Genomic DNA, 11,533 nt, shown 5'->3' with positions numbered 1-11,533 from the left:
CTGGGATCGAGCCCCACATCGGGCTCTCTGCTCCGCAGGGAGCCTGCCTCCTCTCTCTCTGCCTGCCTCTCTGCCTACCTGTGATCTCTGTCTGTTAAATAAATAAAATCTTTAAAAATATATATATATATTAAAAAAAAAACCCAGCTGCAAATATTCCAGAAATGTAGGACTGAGATGTATAATCCCAGACATATTCCTGGATTCCCATAAGACCTAAATTATTAAGGGAAAAGTAGAGTAGGCTTTAATTACCCAATCTACCATTCTGCTTTGTTCTAAGCCAGCTGAGTCATCACGAGTAAATTAGGCAAGAACTAAAGGCATATATCTCTCACTCTAAGACTTTTTCTTCTTTACCTTGACTCCTCAGAATAGAAGTACTGTCTTTTAAAAAAATTTTATTTATTTATTTATTTTAGAAAGAGAGAGAGCACATTTGTGTGAGACAGTATAGGAGAGAGAATCCTCAAGCAGACTCCCTGCTGAGCATGGAGCCTGATCTTACCACCCTGAGATCATGACCTGAGCCGTAACCTAGAGTCAGATATTTAAGCAACTGAGCCACCCAGGTGTCCCAGAATAAAAAAGTACTATTAACTTAATTGTGAATCCTTTAGTTTTAAGGATTATGACAATAACTAACCTTTATATCATGTTTTATCATTTATAAAACATTTTCAAATACACTATATCATTTGATTTTCATAATAATTCCATTCTGCTCCTAGCTTCCCATTGCTGGATACTGGAGACATGGATGTAAATATGACATAGTGCTGCCTTCACATTCTAGTACTGGAGTACCCAACTCTCAGATCTATCTTTCTTCTCCAAACTACCACTACCACCCTGAATCCTGTCTTGAGCCTGAATACTAGGATCATCAATTAACTTTTCAATTCTGTCTGGCTCCCCAACTACATGACAAGTTGAGCAATGTCCAGCACTTTTTTTCTGGGGAGGGGGGAAGATTTTATTTTTAAGTAATCTCACACACAATGCAGGGCTCAAACTTACAACCCCAAGATCAAGAGTTGTGTGCTCTGCCAACTGAGCCCAGCCAGGAGCCCCTGTCCAGCACTTTCGTAACACAGCCACAGACTATGTACATGGTAACTAACTCAACAAACACCAACGGACAGTAGTCTGGTAATAAGAATGAAGTACCTTAACAACATTAGGTAGGTGAGTAAAGCCAGCTGACCCATATCAGTAAGAGCAACTACTGTCCCCATTTGCAGGGCCCCAGAAACAAGACATTTAAACACTTCCCTACTCATGCTGAAATAGATTTAATCCTTAAAGCAACATAGCTCAAACTCTTTCCTGACTCAGGTGCTACCTATTCAACTGCTAGCTTTACAGTGGTCACCTCAAACCCAACCAAGTTCAAAACAGGACTCTCATTCCCGCCAGCTTCATACCAAAACAACTACTTGACCTGAACCAGTAAATGGCACTATAATTTACCCAACTCTTTGGAAAATTCTGGAATGATTCCCAACTCCTCATTTTCACTCACATTTCACACCGAAGTCATTAGCAAATCCTGTCTGGTCCTACACCCGAAGAATGTAGGCGCTACACAACAGTTTTATTCACTACTATAGCCCCAGCACCCAGAGTACCTGGATTACAGGAGGCGATTAATGGATAAGTCATGGGGTGCCTGGGTGGCTCAGTGGGTTAAGCCTCTGCCTTCGCCTCAGGTCATGGTCTCAGACTCCTGGGATCGAGCCCCAGGTCGGGCTCTCTGCTCAGCAGGGAGCCTGCGTCCCCCTCTTTCTCTGCCTGCCTCTCTGCCTACTGGTGATCTCTCTCTCTGTCAAATAAATAAATAAAATCTTTAAAACAAAATGGATAAGTCACCTAATAATGAACTCAAATAAGAGGAAAGGAGAATATAAAATCGAAAAAGGGCACAATTAGGGCGCCTGGGTGGCTCAGTCGGTTAAGCATCTGCCTTTGGCTCAGGTCATGATCCCAGGGAATCAAGGCCTGTGTCAGGCTCCCTGCTCAGCAAGGAGTCTACCTCTCCCTCTGCCCCTCCTACCTATTTATGCTCTCTCTTGCTCTCTCTCTCTCATAAATAAAATCTCTAAAAAATAAAAAAGGCACAATTAATCATTTTTTTTAAATGACCTACTTCTCTCAACTACACTCAAATAAAAATAAGTAAATTTGGGGCACCTGGCCGGATCTTGATAGAGCATGTGACTCAGGGTTGTGAGTTCAAGCTCCATGCTGGGCACAGAGCTTCCTTTCAAAAAAATTAATTTAATTTAATTTTAAAATATTGTATGGACATTGGGCAGGGTATGTGCTATGGTGAGTGCTGCAAAATATGTAAGCCTGACGATTCACAGACCTGTACCCCTGGGGCAAATAATATATTATATGTTAATAAAAAATAAAAATCAATAAAAATAAAAATATAAATGTTGTATGTTATATGTATTATATACTATATTCTTTTTTTTTTAAGATTTAATTTATTTATTTGACAGAGAGAGAGATCACAAGTAGGCAGAGAGAGAGGGGGAAGCAGGCTCCCAGCTGAGCAGATCAATGCGGGACTCGATCCCAGGACCCTGAGATCATGACCTGAGCCGAAGACAGAGGCTTAACCCACTGAGCCACCCAGGTGCCCCTATATACTGTATTCTTAAAGTAAGATGGAGAAAAGAAAAAAAAATGACCTATTTCTCAAAAGGTTATCCCAATTCTGCCAAAAAGTTTATCACTTCCTCCCTAGAAGTCTTCAGCACTATGTTCATATATTGTAGTGGTTGTCAACCAGGGGCAACTTAGCTCATCACATCAGGTGATGTCTGTAAACATTTTTAGTTGTCATAATTAGGGAATAGTCCCCTACAATAAAGAATTACCCAGCTCAAAATGTCAGCAGTACCATGGCTGAGAAACTTTGATATATTCTATTGTATCTCTCAGTTAATATACTGTCCCTGGAGGGGGCAGATATATTGTTACCTTATCTATTTTACATATCTTTGGCGTCTTAGTTCCTAGATCTAAAAAGTAATTAAATCTCAACTATCCAGTTCTTCCAAAGTAATAGAACACTGAAGAGTAGATTATAGGTCATACCAGCTATCTCCTTTCTCCAAACTTTTATTAAAGTAGAAAGGAAACTAATATTTATTGAAAAGCTATTATATTCCAGACACGTAACTCACTACTCTCATATAATACCCTCAAAAATCTATTAAGATAGGTATTTCTATTTTTCAGTTGAGAAATCTAAAGTGTTTTTTTTTTTTTGAGAAATCTAAAGTTTAAGAAGTGATTAAGTAATATCCTCAAGGTGACACAACAGAGCAGGACGCAAACCTAGGTCAGAGTTTAAAGCTAGAGATCCATTTCTTAGTTCCAGCAAAAAAAACAGATCAATGGGATGATCCTAATTATTGGATAAGTATGACAATTCAAGAGAGGGAGATATGGATGGATTACTTTATAGTGTCTTGATATGCTAATCATTAAAAAAATAATAAAGCTGATCCCTACTTTAAACCAAGTAATGAAAATAAAGTTTGAAATGTAGAAAAATAAAACATAAAAATACAAAGAAAATACTATGTAATTTTAACACTTACTTACTTACTATGTTTCAGACAAAATTCTGTTTAAATCCTTGTAACAGCCCCATGAAATATACTTTTACCACTATTTTACAAATAAAGAATCTGTGACATAGAGGGTAAGTACCCTGGCCTAAGGTCACAGTTGAACCAAAATTCAAATCCAATGAGTTTATCACTAGAGTCTGTGCTCTTACCTATTATGATGTGCAATTATAAGTGAATATACATAGGGGCACCTGGGTGGCTCTGCCAGTTAAACAACTCTTGATTTCAGCTCCAGGCATGATTTCAGGGTTCTAAAACTGAGCCCCACATCAGGCTCCATGCTGGGCGTGAAGCCTGCTTAGGATTCTCTCTCTCTCTCTCCCTCTCTCTGCCCCTCACCCACCTTTCTCCCTCTCTTAAAAAAAAAAAAAGAACATAGGGACGCCTGGGTGGCTCAGTTGGTTAAGCAGCTGCCTGCAGCTCAGGTCATGATCCCAGTATCCTGGGATCAAGTCCCACATTGGGCTCCTTGCTCGGCAGGGAGCCTGCTTCTCCCTCTGCCTCTGCCTGCCATTCTGTCTGCCTTTGCTCGCTCTCTCTCTCTCTCTGATAAATAAAATCTTCAAAAAAAAGAAGAACATAAATATAAAATCATGGACTACCCTAATTATTGGATAAGTATGACAATTCAAGAGAGGGAGATATGGATGGATTACTTTATAGTGTCAAAAGTAGTTACCATAAGGGACGCCAAAAGTAGTTACCATAAGGGAATAAATTGATGGGCTTTCTTACCCACAAATAGACCAAAATACACCCAGAATCTAGTGTATTACTATGTTCTCGTCACCTATCTGATCATATTTTTTCTCGTTAAAGTCTTTTTAAATTTTCATCATTACAGTTATATTCTATCTTTTCAATGTATTTTTCTTGAAATATCTTATTTATTTATTTGACAGACAGAGCTCACAAGTAGGCAGAGAGGCAGGGAGAGAGAGAAGAGGAAGCAGGTTCCCCGCAGAGCAGAGAGTCCGATGCGGGGGCTGAATCCCAGAACCTTGGGATCAGGATCTGAGAGGAAGGCTTTACACCACTGAGCCACCCAGGTGCCCCCAATGTATTTAATGTTATTTTTGTATATATATGAGTTTTTCTTTTTTTTTTTTGAAACTAAATATTACAATTTATTCCATCTCCATGATTACAGACATTACAGGGCAGGGCAAGTACACAAGGCAAATAAAACAAACTCTTCTCCCATTTAACCAGATACAGCATTTTGGCAGTTTTATGATAATACATGTTGGCTAATCAATTGACTTGGGATGAAAGCTGGCAACGGCAAATGTTTGTAAATTAGATCTTCCTCCATTGTTACTCCAAGGAACTTAATTCCTAAACTACACTATAAGCTCTGAAATGGTGTATACCGCAATATTCTTCACGCTTTCACATTTAATCAGAATCTGACACCTCTTCTTTTTTTATTTTTATTTTTATTTTTTTAAATTTATTTGACAGAGATCACAAGTAGGCAGAGAGGCAGGCAGAGAGAGGAGGAAGCAGGCTTCCTGCTGAGCAGAGAGCCCAATGCGGGGCTCGATCCCAGGACCCTGGGATCATGACCTGAGCTGAAAGCTGAGCCACCCAGGCACCCCTGGGTGCCTAATCCACTGAGCCACCCAGGCACCCCTGAATCTGACACCTCTTCTTAAGGTAGGGAATTCTTTTTTTTTTTTTAATTTAAGATTTTATTTTATTTGTCAGAGGGAAAGAGAGCGAGCACAGGCAGACAGAATGGCAGGCAGAGACAAAGGGAGAAGCAGGCTCCCTGCCGAGAAAGGAGCCCAATGTGGGACTCGATCCCAGGATGCTGGGATCATGACCTGAGCCGAAGGCAGCCACCCAACCAACTGAGCCACCCAGGTGTCCCAAGGTAGGGAATTCTTTTTTTTTTTTAAAGATTTTATTTATTTATCAGAGAGAGAGAGGGGGAGAGAGCGAGCACAGGCACACAGAATGGCAGGCAGAGGCAGAGGGAGAAGCAGGCTCCCTGCTGAGCAAGGAATCTTATTTATCTTATCTTATTTATTTATTTGACAGACAGAGCTCACAAGTAGGCAGAGAGGCAGGGAGAGAGAGAAGAGGAAGCAGGTTCCCCGCAGAGCAGAGAGTCCGATGCGGGGGCTGAATCCCAGAACTGGGGATCAGGATCCCGCTGGATCATGACCTGAGCTGAAGGCAGCCGCCCAACCAACTGAGCCACCCAAGCATCCCCAAGGTAGGGAATTCTTAAAGCTGTCTTCCTCTTGGCTAACCCAGTCCACCAGCAATCTTAAAAATTATCATATAAAAATAAAATTGTTCTCCCAAGCATTGATTAAAATTGTTGTGCTGGGACCCCTTTTCAGAGCATTAGCTCCTTGAGAGAAAAGAGAGATCCTAACCAAATGCTTCCATGAATAACAACCTTAGTACAAGGTACCCAATGTCCTTCGCAGCAAAACTCAAGAAGTTAGGCCGCCCTGAACATCCTGACAAGTTTATCAGTATTTATATACAAAGGATATGTAAGTCTGATCCCAGACTAAGTACTGCAACATTAATCCTAAGAAATCATTCAGTTTCAGCACATGGAGTTCCTCCAAGATGCCAGAGCAAGTGAAAAATCACCTCAAAGCAAAGAGTGATGCATCTTTTACAAGTGAGAGGAAATCGAGGAGGAAAGAAAACTCCTCCCTCCTAAACTCCTCATCAAACCAATGGCTATTTTCACAGCTTTAATTGACAAAATCCAGTGTACTCATTTTCCTAACTGAAGGAGTCTATTTTCAAGGTGACTGTCAAGGTCAAGAAGAGCTTTCAGGGGGCACCTGGGTGGCTCAGTGGCTTAAACCGCTGCCTTCGGCTCAGGCCATGATCTCAGGGTCCTGGGATCGAGCCCCACATCGGGCTCTCTGCTCAGCGGGGAGCCTGCTTCCTCCTCTCTCTCTCTCTGCCTGCCTCTCTGTCTGCCTCTCTGCCTACTTGTGATCTCTGTCAAATAAATAAATAAAATTAAAAAAAAAAGAAGAGCTTTCAGGCCTTTCTTTGCATGGCCCATGAATTCAAATCCCTCAATGGGAGTCTCCTTCTTGTTTATTGCTCTCTAAACACACTGCTGATAGTGCCTGAAGAGGCCGGTGCATGGGCCTGAGGAGCTGTCCCCGCCCTTGAGGAACTTCTTGGCAAATCAGCAATTGAAGCACAGGTCCTTCTCCCACTCCATGTCAGTGCAGGCCTGCCCTATGCGCTATTCATGACAGCAGTGGTGACAGCTAAGTTTTTCTTTCTTTACAGTTTTGGGATATAATTTCTTCTAACAAATAGACCAAAATACACCCAGATTATAGGGTGACTATATTTTCTTTTTCTTTTGGCTTTTAATTTTCATTTTTATAGTATATTCTAACATTTCATTGTATTTAACTTTATTTTTGTACATATGTAAGTTTTTCTTTCTTTACAATTTTGGAATATAGTTTTCTTTTTTCTTTTTTAATTTTATTTATTTGACAGACAGAGATCACAAATAGGTAGAGAGGCAGGCGGAGAGAGAGAGAGGAGGAAGCAGGCTCCCCGCTGAGCAGAGAGCCCTATGTGTGGCTCGATACCAGGACCCTGAGATCATGACCTGAGCTGAAGGCAGAGGCTTAACCCACTGAGCCACCCAGGCGCCCGGAATATAGTTTTCTAACAAACAAGCAAAATACACACAGGATGCAGTACATTGCTCTATTCTGTTCACCTGTCTGATTGTATACTTTTAAAGAAAAAATTTTTTTTTCCGTTTCAGGTCTCTGGGGTCTTTGTTGCCATATTACTATTTTGTTCTCTCACTCATCTGTTCTCTGAAGAGAATGACAAGATGGAAAATCTCACCTCAAGAAAGAGAACTAGAGGTAGTACTGACTGCCAGGGACCTAATCAGTACGGATGTGAGTAATATGTCAGAACTAGATTTCAAAATAACAATTATAAAGAGACAACTGACAGAATGGGAGAAGATATTTGCAAATGACATATCAGATAAAGGGCTAGTATCCAAAATTTATAAAGAACTTATCAAACTCAACACCCAAAGAATGATCCAGTCAAGAAATGGGCAGAAGATATGAACAGACATTTCTCCAAAGACATCTAAATGGCCAAAAGACACATGAAAAAATGCTCAACATCACTCGGCATCAAGGAAATACAAATTAAAATACAATGAGATAACCACTTCATACTGGTCAGAATGGCTAAAACTAACAAGTTAGGAAACAATTGATGTTGATGAGGATGCAAAGAAAGGGGAACTCTCTTTCACTGTTGGGGGGAATGCAAGCTGGTACAGCTACTCTGTAAAACAGCATGGGGTTTCCTCAGAAAGCTGAAAACAGAGTTACCCTATGACTCAGCAGTTGTATTGCTAGGTATTTATCCAAAGGATACAAAAATGTTGATTTGAAGGAGAACGTGCACCCCAATGTTTCTAAGAGCAATGTTCACAATAGCCAAACTATGGAAAGAGTCCAGATGTTCACAGACAGATGAATGGGTAAAGAAGATGTGGTATAGGGGCAACTGGGTGGCTCAGTGGGTTAAAGCGCCTCTGCCTTCAGCTCAGGTCATGATCTCAGGGTCCTGGTATCGAGCCACACATAGGGCTCTCTGCTCAGCAGGGAGCCTGCTTCCTCCAGCCTCCACCCGTCTCTCTGCCTACTTGTGATCTCTGTCAAATAAATAAATAAAATCTTAAAAAAAAAAAAAAGATGTGGTATATATACATAATGCAATACTACTCAGCCATCAAAAAATGAAATCTTGCCATCTGCAATGATGGGGATAGAACTAGAGGGTATTTTGCTAAGCGAAATAAATCAATCTGAGAAAGACAATTATCATATGATCTTATTCATATGTGGAATTTAAGAAGCAAAACAGAGGATTACAGGGGAAGAGAGTTAAAAATGAAACAAGATGAAACCAGAGAGGGAGACAAACCATAAGAGACCTTTAATTATAGGAAACAAACTAATGGTTTCTCGAGAGGAGAGGAAGGGGGTATGGGGTAACTGGGTGATGAAAATTAAGGAGGGCACATGATGTAATGAGCACTGGGTGGTATGTAAGACTGATGAATCACTGAACTCTACCTCTGAAACTAATAGTACATTATATGTTAATTAACTGAATTTACATTTAAAATTTTTTTTAAAAGTATACACATTATTAAAATGTTTTAAAGTCAAAAAAGGAAGTTTCACCTTCTTGTAATAAAATATATTTCTTATAATAACCTTTCTTGTAATAAACTATAAATCAAAAGGCACAATTCATAACTTGATTTCTTGAAAGCAAGGCAAATCTTTATTCACATTTACAAAGCAATCTAAGAGCAAAATTCACCTAGGATTTTTTTTTAAAGATTTTATTTATTTATTTGACAGGGATCACAAGTAGGCAGGGAAGCAGGCAGAAAGAGAGGAGGAAGCAGGGTTCCCACTGAGCAGAGAGCCCGACGTGGGGCTCGATCCTCATGACCCGAGCTGAAGGCAGAGGCTTTAACCCACTGAGCCACCCAGGCCCCCCTCACCTAGGATTTTAACAAGAAATCTTTTCCATAACAGTTTGCATTTATCTTGCCCACACATACTATTATAGTCATTATTTTTAAATTTATTTTAGAGATTTGTTGGTGGAGGGAGGGGAAGAGGGAGAGAGAGAATCTTAGCAGACTCCCTGCTGAGTCAGGAGCCGAGATGGGACTTGATCCCAAGACCCTGAGATGATGACCTGAGCTGAAATCATGAACCAGACGTTCAACTGACTGAGCCACCCATGTGCTTCTATTTTAGCTGTTTTTTAAAAAAATCTCTTCTTTATCAAGGCTTTCCAAAGCAACCATTTAGTTTTCAAAGACATAATCACTCTGTCTTTTCATTTTCGTATTACATTGGTTTACTGTATTTAATTAACAAAGTTTCAAAAACAATATAATTGATAATGTAACTTATCCTTGGTAAGCATTCAATTTAACCAGTAGTATCGCAGTATGTAGATCCCAGAGAAGAGCTTACAAGCCATGAATGTGCTGTGAGCATCAGTCAGTACGTTTTACACAGGAAAGGCAGGGCAATAATTAACTCCATAAATTAGTTAAGTGGAAGTCAGAACATACCAAAAGCCTTATAACTTGCACTTCCCATGACTCAGCAACTCTATTTTATAAATGTATTCTAATTTCTTCCTAACTTTGTGAATAAAGGGTTAGCCAAATCATCAAAGTATAAAATTAGGAAATCAAAAATACCTGAAAGTCCAGTAATATAAGATTGGAAAAATGAATTGTAGTAAATCATACAGTAGGAATACTATGCAGCTCTTAAAAGAATATGCAAAGGGGCACCTGGGTGGCTCAGTGGGTTAAGCCGCTGCCTTCAGCTCAGGTCATGATCTCAGGGTCCTGGGATTGAGCCTTTTCACTCTGCCTGCCTCTCTGCCTACTTGTGATCGCTCTCTGTCAAATAAGTAATAAAATCTTTAAAAAAACAAAAAAATTTTTAAAAGATACTCTGGGGGAAAAAAAAGAATATGAAGAAAGATGACATGCAATGATGTACATATTATTAAGGAATAGAAATACAAGTTATAAAACAGTATATACTATAAAAATCTACTTTGCTAAAGTATTTAAAGAAAAAAGGGCAACGTGCCTGAGTGGCTTAGTTGGTTAAAGGTCTGACTTCAATATCAAGTCCCACATCAGGCTCCCTGCTCAGCGGGCAGTCAGCTTCTCCCTCCCTCTGCCCTTCCCCCTGCTCACACACACTCCCTCTCTCTTACGCTCTCTCTAATAAATAAATAAAATCTTTTAAAATAAAAGAAAGTAAAAAGATGAGAATTGAGTGAAATAATACATAAAGCTTCACATGGTGCAGACACATAGTAGCTATTACTACTATATTAATACAGCATTTGTAACAAAAGTTCACAATAGTTACTTTAGTTACTTTAGGTTGCAGAACGTGAGTGATTTTTCACCTTTTGATATTTCCTAAATTTTCATCACGTAAACTATGTCTGTTTTATAAAAAGGATAAAAAATAGCCATTTTGTAAAATGTACTACACAATAAAATGGAAGGCTTTAAGATAATCAGTTTATCCAAATATTTCTCATTTATGCTTCAAAAAAGATCATGGTAGTAGAAAGGGCATTATCACAGAGACCTCTGAAAATTATTTCTCAATATGCTGTATTTGGAATTTTGATAAAACATCTCTGTCCTATAGGCAATGAGACAGAAATATAAACAATGGCAAATTACATAAACACAGCTTCTATCATTATCCAAAAGGCACTAAACAGCTCTGTTAAAACATAAATGAGTAAACCTCAGACAATTCTACTCTCTAAAATTGCCAGTGAGTGGATTTATATACATATTCTATGTGGACCCAAATAACAGTTTTGCCAAGCATCACACTTCAGCTATGGTACCTTAATACACAGTAAATGAAAGACACATTAATTATGAATATGTTTATAGCACTCATGCAGATGAAATGAAAAATTAACATGTCATTATATTCTCTCATTTTATCAAAATACTTACACTCTTTGAATGAATTCTGGAAAAAGTAGTGTATGGTGCCAAAAACTTTGAGGATGCATTTTCCTTCGGACAAGAAATATGAATGCTTTTCTAAATAGAGAGGGAAAGATGAAATTCATCAGTAAAGTTACTCCAGTGGAATGAAAGGCTCTTAAAGAAAACAGTAGATGATAAGAAATTCTAACTTTTTCGGGCGCCTGGGTGGCTCAGTGGGTTAAGCCGCTGCCTTCGGCTCAGGTCATGATCTCAGGGTCCTGGGATCGAGTCCCGCATCGGGCTCTCTGCTCAGGCTCCC

The 11,533-nt window shown here is 39.4% G+C and overlaps 1 protein-coding gene and 1 pseudogene across 4 annotated transcripts in view; both read right to left on the bottom strand.

Moving 5' to 3' along the window:
- Nucleotides 1-11,533, bottom strand: part of PAAF1 (proteasomal ATPase associated factor 1) — a 43,969-nt gene that overhangs the window by 24,232 nt on the left and 8,204 nt on the right. For 3 of the 4 annotated variants that reach the window (XM_059410422.1, XM_059410447.1, XM_059410428.1), the window contains exon 4: nucleotides 11,239-11,328. The exons of the other annotated variant lie outside the window; for it this stretch is intronic. In XM_059410422.1, the coding sequence (XP_059266405.1) occupies nucleotides 11,239-11,328 (90 nt within the window). The remainder of the gene's footprint in view (nucleotides 1-11,238; nucleotides 11,329-11,533) is intronic. 4 annotated transcript variants of the gene reach the window in all.
- LOC132011915 (TP53-regulated inhibitor of apoptosis 1-like) lies at nucleotides 6,671-6,879 on the bottom strand (annotated as a pseudogene).

Source organism: Mustela nigripes, chromosome 1 (genome assembly GCF_022355385.1).
Source record: "Mustela nigripes isolate SB6536 chromosome 1, MUSNIG.SB6536, whole genome shotgun sequence".
Taxonomy (NCBI): Eukaryota; Metazoa; Chordata; class Mammalia; order Carnivora; family Mustelidae; genus Mustela; species Mustela nigripes.
The sequence above is the reverse complement of the archived record's forward strand: the minus strand, read 5'-3'. Positions and strand labels throughout refer to the sequence as shown.